The 15,949-nt window shown below is 45.8% G+C and overlaps 1 protein-coding gene and 1 long non-coding RNA gene across 2 annotated transcripts; both read left to right on the top strand.

Moving 5' to 3' along the window:
* Nucleotides 1-1,546: 1,546 nt before the first annotated feature.
* Nucleotides 1,547-2,843, top strand: LOC123474603. The gene is made up of 4 exons (XR_006649489.1): nt 1,547-2,254; nt 2,316-2,403; nt 2,464-2,665; nt 2,816-2,843. It is a non-coding gene; the product is annotated as an uncharacterized LOC123474603 (long non-coding RNA).
* Nucleotides 2,844-11,545: 8,702 nt separating this feature from the next.
* On the top strand, nt 11,546-13,294 carry LOC123474598. Its single transcript, XM_045176859.1, has 7 exons — nt 11,546-11,722; nt 11,788-12,000; nt 12,058-12,225; nt 12,292-12,432; nt 12,499-12,731; nt 12,797-12,956; nt 13,043-13,294. Exons 3-7 carry the CDS (start codon nt 12,117-12,119, stop codon nt 13,192-13,194), a joined length of 795 nt encoding a protein of 264 aa, XP_045032794.1. The 5' UTR covers nt 11,546-11,722; nt 11,788-12,000; nt 12,058-12,116; the 3' UTR covers nt 13,195-13,294.
* Nucleotides 13,295-15,949: the final 2,655 nt, after the last annotated feature.

Raw genomic sequence — 15,949 nt, 5'->3', positions numbered from 1 at the left:
TACGTTTTATTTTGTTCCAATTAATTTGTATTTCTATTTATGAACGGTTTTCGGTAGGGACTTGTAAGATTCAGTGTTGACAATAATGGCTGCCAGTGTTTCTTTAAGACAAAAACGCAGACGCATTCAGCAAATATTGGTTAACGGAAGTGCGTTTTACCAGGAAGATGCCGAGCAATATTCCTCTGCTAACCAAAGTGTGACTGGTGCCAGTGAATCAAACAGTGATCAAAGTGATATATTACATAACAACTCATTACAAGATTATTGCATTGCAGAAGTTGTCGACAGTGACAAGAATCATAGTGATACAGAACCTGACAGTGACAGCGATGATGAAATTTATGTAGACTGTGAAGAAGAAACTGAAACGTGTTATGAAGTGGAGGAAGATGACACATTTTTCGACTGTGAGGAACACAATATTAACACATGTGAGTTTCGTGAAAGTCTTGCCTCTTGGGCTGTTCAGTGCCAGATTCCGCAATCGCATGTAGACAAATTACTTGTGCTCCTGAAATCATTCTCAGACTTTGACACATCCAACCTTCCTAAAAGTTGTCGAACACTTCTGAAAACTATTCGTCGCACTGCAACAAAAGTAGTGGGCCCAGGACACTACTATCACTGTGGTGTTGAAAAAGGAATCCTGTCAACTCTTCAAAGAATGCAAGTGAAACGCATTCCTTCTAAACGTATCAAATTGCTGATAAATGTTGACGGTGTGCCCATAGCTAAAAGTTCCGGTAGCCAATTTTGGCCGATTCTGGGTAGACTTAGTGGCTTTCCACATTCCAAACCTTTCTTGATAGGTATCTATCATGGGCCTTCCAAGCCATCTGATGCAAATGTTTTCCTTGCTGATTTCACAACAGAAATATTAGATTTGCTTGAAAAAGGCATATTGTATAACGGTGAGGTACTGACACTCGTTATATTTGGATTTGTTTGCGATGCGCCGGCAAGGGCTTTCATTGCTTACACAAAAACACACAGCGGTTATTTCAGTTGCTCAAAGTGTACAGAGGAAGGGGATTTTGAAGGTAGAATCGTATTTTTGAACGAGAAAGCCCCATTGCGTACCGATGCAACTTTTCGAAGTCAACGACAAGACGAGCATCACACAGGTCGGTCAATTTTAGAGCAGTTGCCAATTGATATGGTGGCCACCTTTCCCCTAGATTACATGCACCTTTGCTGTTTGGGGGTCATGCGTAAATTGTTGTGGCAATGGATAAAAGGTCCTCTTTCGTGTAGATTAAGCCAAACTCAGAAAAACACAATCTCGAGCTTTTTAATTTTTTTGGCAAGTTACATTCCTTCAGAATTCAGTCGTAAATCGCGGTCGTTAGCAGAATTAGCAAGGTGGAAAGCCACCGAACTAAGAGAATTTTTATTGTATACTGGTCCGATTGTATTGAAAAATGTACTACCAAAACGCCTTTACGAACATTTCCTTCTTTTTCATGTTGCGGTCAAACTTTTGGTAGCACAACATTTCTGCAAAGAGTTTAACGACTACGCCAAACAGTTGCTTGTGTTGTTCGTGACGGAGGCAAAAGAAATTTACGGCAAAGAATTTTTCAGCTACAACGTTCATAATTTAATTCACTTGGCAGACGATGTACGTCACTTTGGCAATCTTGATTCTTTCAGCGCTTTTGCTTTCGAAAATTATCTGCAGGACATTAAACATCTTTTGCGAAAACATAATCAACCCTTAGCCCAAGTTATCCGAAGACTTGATGAGATCCAGTTAAATCTAGTACCACGGATAAATTGTGCTGTCTCACCTTTCGTATTGAAAAAGAAACACACTCAAGGGCCGATGATAAATGGCTGTCGTGGCGTTCAGTTCAAGTTTCTCCAATGTCACTCATGGACTTTTCGTACAGATAACGATGCAGATTGTTGCGCAATTCTTCAGGACCAAACGATTGTAAAAATTGCCAATTTATTGAAGAGTGAAGAAGGAATTTTCTTGGTCGGGCATAGTTTTCTTCACAAAACTAGCCACTATTCTTCCCCCTTACCATCTTCCAGACTCGGAATAGTTTGTGCAAGACGACTTTCTCAATTACAACGTTGGCCTATAAAGTCCTTGAAATGCAAAGCAATGCTGCTGCCAACAGCAGTTCATAGTCTTTATGACTTCGCTGTTTTTCCATTGCATATGCAAAGCAACGCATAGCTTCAATCTTGCAAGTCGATGTAACTGAAGATTCCATTATTAACATCTCTCGGCTTTTGAAAGGTTATTTACGGCTGTTTAAAGTTAATTGGCTTGCAAAAAGAGTATCTAATTTTTTTTTCAGGATTTCCAAATTTTTTTCCATTAAAAGAAATGCAGCGATTATTTTTTTATTTCCTCTACGATGTTTCATTCTCGATTCTTCTTCAAGGGTATTTAAAAGTCAGTACATAACGTAATCCTAATATTTATATTTTTTTGGTTAATTCCAGGTGGTCTTTTAAGAAATCTGACAACTCCATTTTGTAGCGTCTGTCTTCTGCTCTGTTGTCTCATCAAGCGTCGTGTCTCGTGTGTCTCGTCTCGTGTGTCTCATGTGTCTCGTCTCGTGTGTCTCGTCTCGTGTGTCTCGTCTCGTGTGTCCTGGAATTTATTTGCTTTCAATAAAGGGATATTAACATATGCCAGAACGGGGTAAATCTTACAACAAAACGTATATAACTTTTAAAAATTTACGGTCTTCTTGTTCATGTGAGATAGTAAAACACTAAAACGTATGCGGTTTCCTTTCAAGATGTAGCTACAAATCAGCCTTTTCAATCTTCTAATTGCATTCTTTCGCAGGTGAAATGTTTCTTATAGTGGAGTATATTGTAGCGTTCACGCATCGTTGTAAGAGAACTCTCGCCATCCGTTATAACTGTAACGGATAGACAAACGACCGACGGAAGTGTCATTCGAGTGTCATCCGATTGCTGATGCATTTGGATTCATCGACTGACCCTTTCCCACGCCTGTAAGACTATAAATGGGACTGTAGTGTAGACCTTGGGGGCCAGTAGTTAGATAGAACAGTTACGTTTACTTGTGTAGTGCTTAAGTGTTGAAGTGATTGAATACACCTTATTGATTCACCGAACCCATCGGCGATAACTCGTTACATGGTGGAGATGCAGGGTAGACCTTCCTGGTAAAATAAGGTAAGATCATTGTGCTTGATTCTGAGTTGTTAGGGGACGAAGTGAGAGAGTAAGAAACTAGGAGGCAGGTGCTGTTGAGAGGTCCTTGGAAGGTGTGACCAGCGGGTATTGGTACCTTAAATTGCTTGGGTATAGGACCACAGGCCTGGCCGAGCTTCTTATTCGTTTGAACGTCCACAACTTGGGTAAGAGAGCAGATCTTGTCTTGTTTTACGCGGGTTAAAATAGGTCTACCGGGGGGTTCGTCGATCCTGAATGATCGGGTGTAGATGAGTACTGGTCCACTGCGGCAAAGTAAACGGTTAAGGAGGATTGCAGCGTCACCCGAGGGTGAAGTAAGGGAACGTAGGGAGGCCAACGTAACGGAAGCTCAAACGGAAGTTACGACCAAAGTTTGTGTTAGTACTGGGACGCAAACCTCTCTAGCGATTAGTCAACCCGCCCCGAGCCTCGGAGCTGATTCAGGGAATCTGGTTGGGAGTTCTGGAGAGAGGTCGAATCGGGGGTGCAATTATCGGAAGTTCTTGCTACAGCGGAGACCGAGAGACAGCGGTCTAGGAGAACGGACGGTCGTAGATCCAGACGACTCAGGAGAAGAGGCGGGCGCAAGGGAGCGATCCGCTACCTATCCACCCCTGCCAGGAAGTAGGGCCGAGAGTAGGCTTAACTTGGTGGAAGCGGGGATAGAAGGGGCCTATTACACGGAGTCACTGCAGTGGGATTCCGGCGACCTACGAGAGGACGCGGTAGAGCTCAGAGCGACTTCCGAGCCGGAAGAGGGGACCAGTCAGGAGGGCTCGGATTGGCACGGTTGGAGAAGCCAACCCATATCCTCGAGAGAGTCATCACTTGCGAGTGAGTCGGTAGACGAAGAGGAGCTTGCGAGTGAGTCGGTAGACGAAGAGGAGCTTGCGAGTGAGTCGTCAGGCAGTTCAGCCGGTTCTCGGGCCGCGTCACCAGTAGTCATGGCCCAACGACCACCTGCCCCCCAATTGAAGTACCGGGCTCCTCCGATCTTCTACGGGAGGAAGGATGAGGATGCAGTGGATTGGCTAGAGCGTTATGAGAGTACGGCTCTCTATAACCGTTGGGGAGCAGCTGAAATGGCCGAGAATTTTGGGATGCAGCTGGATGGAGCAGCTAGGAAATGGTTTCTCTGCTTGGGAGCGCCGGCGGTGTGGCGGGATACACCGGCAGTGGTAGCAGCACCGGGGGTGGTGGCTGTGCCTGGGGTGGACGGACTACGAACGAGATTTCTTCGCGCCTTTCAGCCACAACATTATGGCCGCTATCAAGAGGCAAAGTTACGACAGCGGAAGCAGGGGATAGACGAATCAGGGGTAGAATACTTCTACGACGTCATTGATTTGTGTCGGAGGGTAGACCCAGGGATGTTGGAAGAGGCAAAAGTGGATTATCTGTTTCGTGGTTTGAAGCCTACCCTTGTCGAGAAGATCTGGGTGACTAGCCCGAGAACTACGGCGGAGTTCTTGACTGCGGTGCAGCTGCACACGGAAGCGTCGGAGTTAGCTATTCGACCAGAATGGGCTGTGAGCGTGTTAGGACCAATGAAGGGGTTACCTCCTCCAAAGGAGGAAGCTGGGACCGAATTGAGAGACCTGGTGTTAGAATTGAAAGCTGAGATCGCCGAGTTAAAGCGCGTGTCAAAATCTCCCAGGCCGGAGGGCGGACGGGGAAACTCGGGGCGACCTCAAAATAATGTGTCGTTCGCATCTCGGACTTCGGATGGGAAGCCTATCTGTCATAATTGTTCCAAAGCGGGGCACATTGCTCGTTTCTGTAGAGCGGAGAAGGGCCAAGACCAGAAAAGTACGGCCCCGAAAGAAGAGGGGAAGGGCGGTCAGCGGAGTGATCGTCGAGACGAGGGAGAAAACAGATGGAAAAACGATCGGCGCAAGGAAGATGGAAAGGCCTGGCAGGCTAGGCGACGGGATTCCGAAGAAGATGACCGGAATACCGTGGGCATGGTGTCGGCCGACGAAGACGACTCAGGAGAGACGGCTGTACTGCTTATCGACTCTTCCCGCCTGATAACTGAAGAGGTAGTGTGCCGAGGAATAAGGATCAAGGCCGTGATTGACACCGGAGCGGTGGTGTCGGTGGCGTCTCCGAGCTTGCAAGAGAAATTAGGAGCTCGTCGATTGGGATGGGACGGACCGTCTGTAGTCATGGTAAACGGCCAGAGAGCTCCCCCGCTAGGAGCCCTCGAGCTAGAAATCGAGCATAGAGGAATGAAGGCCAGTGGAAAAGTAATTCTATTGGAAATGAGAGGGATCGAGTTACTGCTCGGTAACGATTTTTTGAGCCAGTTCAAGCGGCTCCAAATAAATTACGTCCCAAATGGCGCTGAATTATTGCTCGGAGAGTTACCCGTGAACGTAATCGAAGAACAGGAGACCGTGAAAGCACCTAGATTGGTCACGAAGACGGGTAGAATGCTTCCGCCCAGAGCCATTGTTCCGGTGGAGATAGAAACCACGACTCTCAATGAAGCAACGTGGATGATTGAACCTTCGGAACATCTGGCTCAAACCAAGGGGCTGACGGCGGGTAAAGTGCTGGTGTCTTCGGATCAACCGTTAGGACAAGTGTTGATGGTTAATTTAACCAATCGGCGCGCCTATCTAAGAGAGGGAACCGTTTTGGGGCAGATGGAGGCTGTGGAACCCTCCATTGTCGCAGTGGATGAGGGGGAAACGCCAGATTCACTGGGCGACGATGTTGGGGAGGACTCAGCTGAGTCCATAAGCGACTCAGATTCTATGCCGAGAATGACCTCTATTCCGAGTCAAGCTTTTCGGGCTCAAGTAGCATCGACGCTTCCCCCTGCTGATGTGGAGAAGATGGTTGAGCTACTCGAGGAATTTGACACTAGTTTTGTGTTGAAGGAGGGAGAACTGGGGGTGTGCAAGATTGCAGAGCATCGCATAAATACTGGTACTGCTACGCCGGTACATCAGTCTCCCTACAAGAGTGCTTGGAAAGAGAGGGCTATTGTGCAGAAACAAGTGGACGAAATGCTGAGCAGAAGTGTAATTGAGCGTTCAACTAGCCCGTGGGCATCACCGGTGGTCTTAGTGAAGAAAAAGGATGGAAGTTGGCGTTTTTGTGTGGACTATCGCCGCCTCAACGCCATATCCGTAAAAGATGTTTACCCGTTGCCGAGGATCGAAGAGACGCTGTCTCGGATGGGGAACGCTAGCATCTTCTCGACGCTGGATCTGGAGAGTGGGTACTGGCAGGTACCACTAAACGAAGAGGATAAAGTCAAGACGGCGTTTGTCACCCCCGACGGACTTTATCAGTTTCTTGTTATGCCCTTCGGGTTGGCCTCCGCACCGGGGACATTCCAACGCATGATGGATTTGGTTTTAACTGGTCTGAGATGGACGATTTGTCTCGTTTACCTGGACGACATCATCATCTACGCGGCTGATGCAGAGGAACACTTGGTGCGAGTGCGACAAGTGTTGACCGCCCTGCGGAAGGCCGGGTTGAAAATTAAGTTGGTGAAGTGTCAGTTTGGAGCCAGCGAAGTAAAGGCTTTAGGCCACGTCATTAGTGGGGATGGAGTTAGGCCTGACCCAGAAAAACTTAATGCGGTCGCAAACTTCCCTTCTCCGTCGACCCTGTGTAAGCCAAGTGAACAGTTGAAGTGCGTACGTAGCTTTGTGGGGCTTTGCTCGTATTATCGCCGGTTCATTCCTCAGTTTGCACATACAGCCAAACCCCTGACGGACATGTTTAAAAAGGGTGGTTGCTTCGTGTGGGAAGAGTCTCAAGAAGTCAGCTTTGAGCTGATGAAGCAGGCGCTAGTGAGTGCGGCCACTTTGGCCTATCCCGATTTTACAAGGCCGTTCGAGATACACCCTGACGCCTGTGACTACGGTTTAGGAGCGGTGTTACTACAACGCGTAAATAACATTGAGAGGCCCCTGGCCTACGCGAGTCGCCTCTTGTCTCCAAGTGAGTCGAATTACTCGATCACGGAGAAAGAGTGTCTCGCTTTGGTTTGGGCCGTGAAGAAGTTCCGGTCTTACATATGGGGCATGGATACTTTGGTGGTGACCGATCATCACGCTCTGTGTTGGTTACTCACCAAGAAGGATCTAGCCGGACGTTTAGCTCGCTGGAGTCTACAGCTACAGGAATTCCTACTACGGATCATACACCGAAATGGAAGACTTCATACGGATGCAGATGCGTTTTCCCGCTATCCGGTCGACGCACCACAGGAGCTCGACGAACAGCTGTATTGTACTCTAGCTGCCTTCAGTATTGACACTGAAAGTAAGAGTGAGTTTCAGCAAGCGCAGCAAGTGGAGTGGGACCAAGTCTTCGCGGGTCTGGAGAAAGGAAGAAAATACAGCCAGTATCGCCTTAAGGACGGTCTGCTGTTCCAGACCAAGGTCGTTGACGACGACCTCCTACTAAGGCTATGTGTGCCTCAATCCTTTAAAAACGAGGTAATGCGCTCTTGCCATCATGACATTACCGCCGGCCACCTAGGTGTCACTCGTACTCTTGACAAAGTGAGGGGTAGATACTACTGGTGGGCCTTGGCCGAGGATGTGCGTAATTTTGTGCGGGCGTGTCGGGAGTGCCAGTCCCGAAAACCAGTCTACCAGCGACCAGCGGGGTTTATGGAAATTCAAAGAAGTGAACGTCCATTCGAGAGACTGGGAATGGATATTCTGGGACCTTTTCCACTGTCCAAGAGTGGGAATAAAAGTATTGTGGTAGCCGTAGATTACGTCACCAAGTGGGCGGAGACTCGAGCTCTACCTTCAGCAGATGCGTCGGAGGTAGCAGATTTCTTGGTGAAATTTGTGTTGTTAAGACATGGAGCTCCACGCCAGTTGACGACCGACCAGGGACGTTGCTTCACCGCTGAGGTAACTCAAAAGGTGTTGCAGGCCCTGGAGACGAACCATCGTACGACAACGGCTTATCGTCCCCAGGCAAATGGTTTGGTGGAAAGGTTGAACCACACCCTAGCTGACATGCTGTCCATGTATGTTAGCTCCGACCATAAGGATTGGGACGAGTCGTTACCTTTCGTAACGTTCGCTTACAACACCAGTCGTCATGAAAGTACGGGACGAACTCCATTCTACCTGGTGTATGGAAGGGAAGCTGTTCTCCCCATCGATGGCGCTCTGAACGCGGATCCGAATTTGGTACCTCCACCTAACCGGGATCCGTCCGAATGGGCGGTGGAACGTCTTCAACAGGCCCGATTGGAAGTGCAGGCTCGCGCTGCTGCTGTGCAGCGGAAGCAGAAAAAGTTTACGACGAGGGCCGGAGGGAGGCGACGACATATCTACCTGGAGAAGAGGTACTGATCTACAAGCCTATCAGAAAGGTAGGAAAATCTGAGAAGCTTTTGCATCGTTGGTTGGGACCGTACACGGTCGTACGACAGACCACTCCTAGTAACTACGAGCTGCGGCTGGGACGAACGGTTAAAACTGAAATCGTTCATGTGGAACGTATGAAACCGTTCGTCGATTGCGTTAGCATTCCGCCGCCGGAGCGAGAAGCTGCCGTTGGGAACTCATCAGGAGTCCGTGGACCTGAACCGAGAGGAGTAAACCGGAACTCTCCGGCTGACCCTCCAGCTGCACGTGATGGGCCGTCACATGCTACAGCCATCGCGCCCGAAGGCGTCGGCCTTCGACGCTCTACGATAATACGGGCACCGAGGAAAACATTCTTACTTGCTTTCCCGTTGATGTTTTTGCTTACCGTAATGTCTGGTCCGGGTCCGGTAGCTGCCAGCGAGATCGTCGCCTATCAAGGGGTGATCTTCAAGTCGGAAGGAGACTTAGCCTTTTCCGACTCGGAGTGGGTCGTAGTGACAGATTTTACGTTTGATCCAGTGGACCAAGTGGTAAAATCGTTATACGAGTGGTTAGACATTCGAGTGAATGCCATGTCCGATCACTACGCCGGAGTTAAATCACAGTTTAAACAGGCATTGCAACAACATGTGAAAGAACGGGCACAAGAAGAATTGTTGAAATTGCGGAAGGTTCATCAGCGCTGGAATGAACTAAAAACAGCCGTCGGTGTGCAAGACTCCAGAGTGAAACGTGGCCTAGTGGATGGAGGAGGTCGACTTCTTAACTGGCTTTTCGGGGTCTCTACCCAAGAAGATCTCGAACACGTGAACGGCCGGATCAATAAGCTTTCGACGGAGACAACATCCATTGTGCATGCCCTGGAAGTTCATGCTTCTCTCATTAACGAGACGCTGTGGGAGACTAAGGCAAGTGGCGACGCCGTAGCCGAGCTACAGATTGCTTTTGCAAAAATTGAACGAGAGGCCTGGAAAATGGACAACAAAATGGACGGGGTGGTGAAAGAGATCGAAAGGCAATGGATTGCTACCACGAAAGTTGGAGATGCGTTCCGTCAAATTGGGTCCGCCGTGGGATGGGTCGAAGAGGTGTTGGATAACTTTGCCGTTGGATTGGCTGTTATGGCTATGGAACGTCTACCAGCTACCCTTTTTCCCCCGCTGCAAGTTCAAGCCGCCCTGAAAGAAATTAAATCTGTGCTGCCGTCAGGATGGTCCTTGAGTCCATCCATCCAGAAGGGCGATGTCTGGAAAGTGTACACTGAAGCTAAAGTAGTCGTGGCTGCGGTTAATAATGGTCTTAGAATTTTTATTCATTTACCTGTTTTTGAGTTTCCTTTTCGTTTTACACTCTATAAAGTAATCAGTTTGCCGCGCCCTATAGAAAATGCCACACAAGGTGCACAATTTTATCCTCTTCCACCATTTCTTGCCGTAGCAACTGATAGACAAGCCTTTGTAGAGTTATCAGCAGACGATGCATTTCGTTGTTTAATGTCACCGGCTTTAATTTGTCCGATAAGTAGCGCTATTAATCGGAAACACAGGGAACCCGGGTGTGCAATGTCTTTGTTTGTTAAGGACGAGGCCCGTAGTCGCACCCAGTGCACGACTCATGTGTCACCTTGGCTTGGCCAACAAACTGTATATCTAGGCCATAGGAGGTGGGGTTATTCAACTACTGAAGATACAACAATAACAATAACTTGCCCGCAAAGTCGTGAAAAGGTTAACACTTTAATTAGAAGAAAACCTTTTGATGTCTTTGAAGTTCCAATGTCGTGTACTGCACACCTGGATAATTGGATTTTTCAGGCAAGCTTCAGGAAGAATGTCAAGTATACACTGAACAACGCGTCACTGCCGTCACTCACTGAGCTTGAAAAAGTAGGGCAAGTTTTGAAAGCGCCTGAGGCTAGTGAGACTATACTAGAAAGGGAGGGGGGACAAGAACCCAGAAAAGCCAGCCGATACTGACGCGCCGTGCGATGATTCAAGGTCGCGTAGCCCTCATGGGGGAACATCTGCGTATCATTGAGGAAGAAGAGAAAGCTAGACGGGGCGCGGGGCAACCCGAAACAGTTCGGTACCCGTTCGAATTGGTAGCAGTTATAGCGATTTTATTCTTTGGTTTGGGAGCAAGTCTGTTCGTTTATTTACGTCAAACCGGGGCAACCATAAAAGCCTTGACTCAACGCATAGTCGAATTGGAAGGTCGATTGACTATTCATGAGGCCGAGGTGGAAGAGCGTTTATAACCGTTACCCGACCCGTTGTATTTGTTTTTGTTTTTCTCTCTCTCTCCCCTATTCTGTAAGGAATTATTCGAATTGCTGAAATTATTTTGGTGTTTCTTGTGTAACTTTTCTTTTTCTTCTCAATAGCTATTTGTAGCTGTTATTTTGTTTCATGCTTGTTTTATTGGTAATTTGATTTTTTTTTATGTTTTGCATTAATGTCCATTGGTTCTACCAGTAACCCTTCTAGCATTTGTTGTGACATTTGTTTACATTGAATTTTGCATTCATTTGTTTTCACTAACTTTTGGCTAAAAATTGTTTCTTTGCACTGATTTTTTTTTTTTTTTGGCCGAAAATTGCTCGTGTCTCTTATGTTTTGGGGTTTATGTTTATTTTTCTCCTTGTTTTTCGTCGTAATAGTGCGATCGGGACGAGTCGCAGGCTGAAGGGGGGGATGTAGCGTTCACGCATCGTTGTAAGAGAACTCTCGCCATCCGTTATAACTGTAACGGATAGACAAACGACCGACGGAAGTGTCATTCGAGTGTCATCCGATTGCTGATGCATTTGGATTCATCGACTGACCCTTTCCCACGCCTGTAAGACTATAAATGGGACTGTAGTGTAGACCTTGGGGGCCAGTAGTTAGATAGAACAGTTACGTTTACTTGTGTAGTGCTTAAGTGTTGAAGTGATTGAATACACCTTATTGATTCACCGAACCCATCGGCGATAACTCGTTACAATATCATAGGTGAACATGAGACCGAAGTAGAAGTTGTCCCCAGTTCATGGTACTCATCAGGTCAGTGTTGGTGGCCTCCAGGTGCATTTGCTCGTTCAACATTGGAAAAAAAAGTATCGAAGTCAGTGGATTGTGATAAAGCTACATGGGACTGTTATGATGCTCGCCTCATTGCTACTTTCAGTAAGTATTTCATGTACTATTCTACCGAGGTTAATTTTTAAAGTAATACCGATTTCTTTCTGCAGAAACGTATGCAGAAGCCAAGGCTAAGTTGCCTCTTGCTATTGCTGGAGAATCAGTAGCTCCCAGCTCGACTGACGTTGATGGACATAAAAAAGGAAAAGGAAAGCGAGAAAAACAGAAAACAAGAAGGTATCTAAGTGAAGATACGAGTGAATCTAGCGACGACGGAAATAGAAAGAACAAGGAGAACTCGTCAAGAAAGAAGAAGAAACGTAGTAAGCACTTTAATTTATTTTTCTCGAAGTTACTTTTTACAGAATTGATGTTTTTAGGTCCAGCAAGACCTTCCCAGAATGATGCTTCGGTATCAGCAAATTTATCAGACACACATATGACATTGCCACCTGTTCCGAACAGTTTCAACATCAACACGTTTTTTTCTTCTCAATCTTCAAATGAAGTTAGCCACACCAGGCCAAGAATCGAATCTACTGAGAACGGTAAGTACGAGTACAACAATTAGTGGAAAATTTTGAGTATAACATTTATCTTTTCTATCCATTTAGAAAGATCCAATTCCTTTGGTGACAGGAATGGTGTTACGGATGAGATTATGTCCTCTCCTGTTATACCACGACAGCAGCTAGCCGTAGCTAGAAAATCAAATCCATCACCATCAGCTCCCACCAGCCCGGAAGTGGATGCAAGTAAGATTTTCATGTAGTGTTGATTCCAGGGAATCTATTTTTTTATATGCGTTTTCTTTATCTTAGGAAAAATAGGTGTTATCTTGCAACGGGTGGAGGCGTTAGCTAGAGGCATTGAAGTTGTGAAGGCTAATCAGCGGGAGGTGCTAGACCTACTGACGTTGCTGTTGAAAAACAGTGCTCCACCCCAACCGGATTTACCTTCCATTACGGAATTGTTTCAGCTGCCTATGAAGACTTTACAGGATGCGAGGAACTTGACAAAGCTACTGAAAATTCAACATAATGCATCTAAAATGGTAAATTTCAAACATTCCTCTAATAAATAATGATCTAAATTTTATATTCATCTTGGTTATTGCAGAAGACGTTCGTCATTGGGATAGGAGGGACTACGAATTCCATGGTTGGAAGGGTCATGAAGTCAATCATGACCTACCGGTGTGGCAGTTGTTTCTGTTATCTAGGCCTAAATGAAGATAAAGTGGCTTTCAAGTCAACCACTATTTGTGAGATTGTAATTGGTGAGTGCTTAGTATTTAGAATACATTTTTATTTTAACATTTCTTCCGTCAATTTTTTAACGTTTTTCATACTTTTACCATTTCAGATGGAGTTCGTGAAGCACACAATTCTTTGACAAGAGATGCAGTTGAAGCGAAGATAAAGAACTGGCTACGTCATTGCCCAAGATATGCGTCGAAACAAACTGACGATGGAAGCCAGAGTGGAGAAGACGAGGAACAAGAAGAAACCTACTAAACTAAAGACTAATTTTTCATTGTCTCTGCGAAGTAATTTGACTATTTCATGTTTCTGTTGTATATGAAGAATTAAAATAAATTTGAGTTTGTTTCCAAAATATTACTGAGTCTCTTGATTTTATAATAAATTGAGCGTGGTTCATTCCTATTCAGCCATGTATGCATCCGCGATGAAATTTAAAAAGAACGAGGATATTATTCGTATAAAAGACGTTTAAAATGCATCTCAATGGTTCCATTTACATCTAAATCCCGTCCAAATCCCGTCCAAGGTCCATCCAATGGCACCGGATAGGAACCGCTATCGGATCTCGTCGAAGCGGACATTGGCCATACGTAAAAGACGTCCAAGGCATGTAAACTTGGGAATCTGCTATGTTCCAAGTACATCTCAGACGTCTCAAAGTGACGTGTTTGGGACGTCTTTGGGACTGCACTGTGCTATCTGGGAAGGTGTAACTTGGGATTGGAAAGAAAAGCATCAACAGGCCATGAGGAAGATACAAGACGCCCTCCTGACAGCTCCAACCTTAGCACACGATGACGATGATGGAGACTTAATCTTGAAAACCGACGCCAGCAAACATGGTCTAGGAGCTGTGCTGAGTCGAGTCAAAGGGAAAACGGAACGGCCGATAATTTTCATTAGTAGAAAGACTTCGAAAGCAGAAATTAATTACCACAGCAACGCTTTAGAGTGCCTCGCATTAGTATGGACCTTGGATAAACTAAAATCATACGTATACGGAAGAAATTTCACAGTCTTCACCGACAATTCCGCACTTAAATGGCTATTTTCCAAAAAGGATATCGATGGAAAATACGCTCGCTGGATCTTGGCACTCCAGGAATTTCAAATACGGATAAAGCACATCAAGGGCCACTTAAACGTGGTAGCAGATGCTCTCTCTCGCTTCCCAGTCGGAGAATCAGAAGAAACGGACTTATCCGAGGCCATGTGTTGTGCCATGGTAGGAAGCTTCCATCCTCCGGAAGAAATCGCCCTCCTACAACATGATGACAGAGCTACAAGATTAATCAGAATGCAATTGCGAGAAAATGGTGCCGCCGCGAGCGATACGTTTGTATTAAGAAAGGATGTGTTGTATCGAAAAAATCGTCAAAAAGGACGAAAACTCTTACTAGTGGCTCCTTCATTCCTAAGAAGACAAGTACTAAGCGCTTGTCATGATGATCCCTCGTCCGGTCACATGGGTATTACCAACACATATCATAGAGTGGCAGAAAGATACTGGTGGAAAGGCTCCTGGAAATCAGTAAAAGCGTATGTATCGTCATGTAGAGTCTGCCAGTTCAACAAACCGGGGTCTGGTCGAACAGAAGGACAGCTTATGTCCATACCAGTACCCAGCTCGCCTTTTCATACTCTTGGCATGGATCATATTGGGCCTTTCCTACCAACTCCTCGAGGAAACGTACACGCCTTAGTAATGATGGATTATCTGAGCCAATGGATAATTGCTGTTCCGTGTCCTGACGTCAAAACCAAGGGGGTTGTGGATGCCCTCAACCAAATTGTAATCCCTCAGCACGGCTTCATGAAAAGGATCATTACGGACCAAGGTACCGCGTTCACCTCAGAAGCTTTCGCCCTAGAAATGGAGAAATCCGGCATTCAACATGTCCTAGCAACTTGCGAAAGACCACAAACAAACGGTCAAGTCGAAAGGGCCAACCGAACCTTAGTATCCACCATAAAAAGCTACGTAAACCTCTCCCATGATGACTGGGACCTCCATATTCCTATGGCAACGCTAGCCATCAATTCAGCCCGGCAGTCAACCACAAAGCGCTCCCCGTTCGAGTTAATATACGGAAGAACACCGGTCCTGTCTAGAGAAAACGCCTTCCCCTGGGCCAATCTAAAAAATCCTCCTCCCTGGTTGACTATCAACACATTTGCCAGTATTCTCCCAGAGGATAGTAACAACTACTTCAAATGGAAGGTTCTGAAGGAGGCCTACCGGAATCTAATGATTGCTAAGATCACTTCAAAGGAAACAACAATCAGTGATTGTGAGGCTTTGATAGAGGACAATAAGGGCTGGTTATTTGGGACTCAAATGCCTACTGGTGTAGACGATCAGCTAAAGAACCTTCTGATGACTAACCATGCCGCTATGACCGGGTTTGTTAATGATCTGAAATCCAATCGTCTAGAGCATCACAGAGACACCACTCTCGTGATAAGTCAGATGCAAGTATTAGCAAAGACACTAGAAAATGTGGCTAGTGCTTTTCATCAACACTCTAATTCTCTGTTATCAGCATACCAGAGTGTTAAACCAGAGAATATTGGGAAGTTGGTCATGGGAACCCAATCTATTAGTTCTGTTAGTGGATCAGCTACAAGAGTCGAGAAAGCTGTTTTGAAGGAAACCATGGTGCCACCTACGGTAGAGGATTACTCCTTCCTATTCAAGAAATCTAATAGGAAGTGATAGTAGGGTGAATGATCTGCTGAAAACGCAAGCCAATTCAGAAATACAAATGAGTATTAGGTGAAGGTCTCCATTACCTCGGGTAATAGAACAGAATCTTGCCTAAATACCTTCCTAAGGGTTCTAACCCATTTATTCAAGATTGGTTATTCCACTGCTCAAATTTTTTAAACTAAGACATTTGTTTTCTCAAATTACTTTGATCTGATCATACAGTTTCTATTTCGCTACAATAAAAAACTACAGGATTAGGTCAATATCCAAAAGATCTACAATCTCAAACATGGATTC

The sequence above is a fragment of the Daphnia magna genome, linkage group LG7 (assembly GCF_020631705.1).
Source record: "Daphnia magna isolate NIES linkage group LG7, ASM2063170v1.1, whole genome shotgun sequence".
Taxonomy (NCBI): domain Eukaryota; kingdom Metazoa; phylum Arthropoda; class Branchiopoda; order Diplostraca; family Daphniidae; genus Daphnia; species Daphnia magna.
The sequence above is the reverse complement of the archived record's forward strand: the minus strand, read 5'-3'. Positions and strand labels throughout refer to the sequence as shown.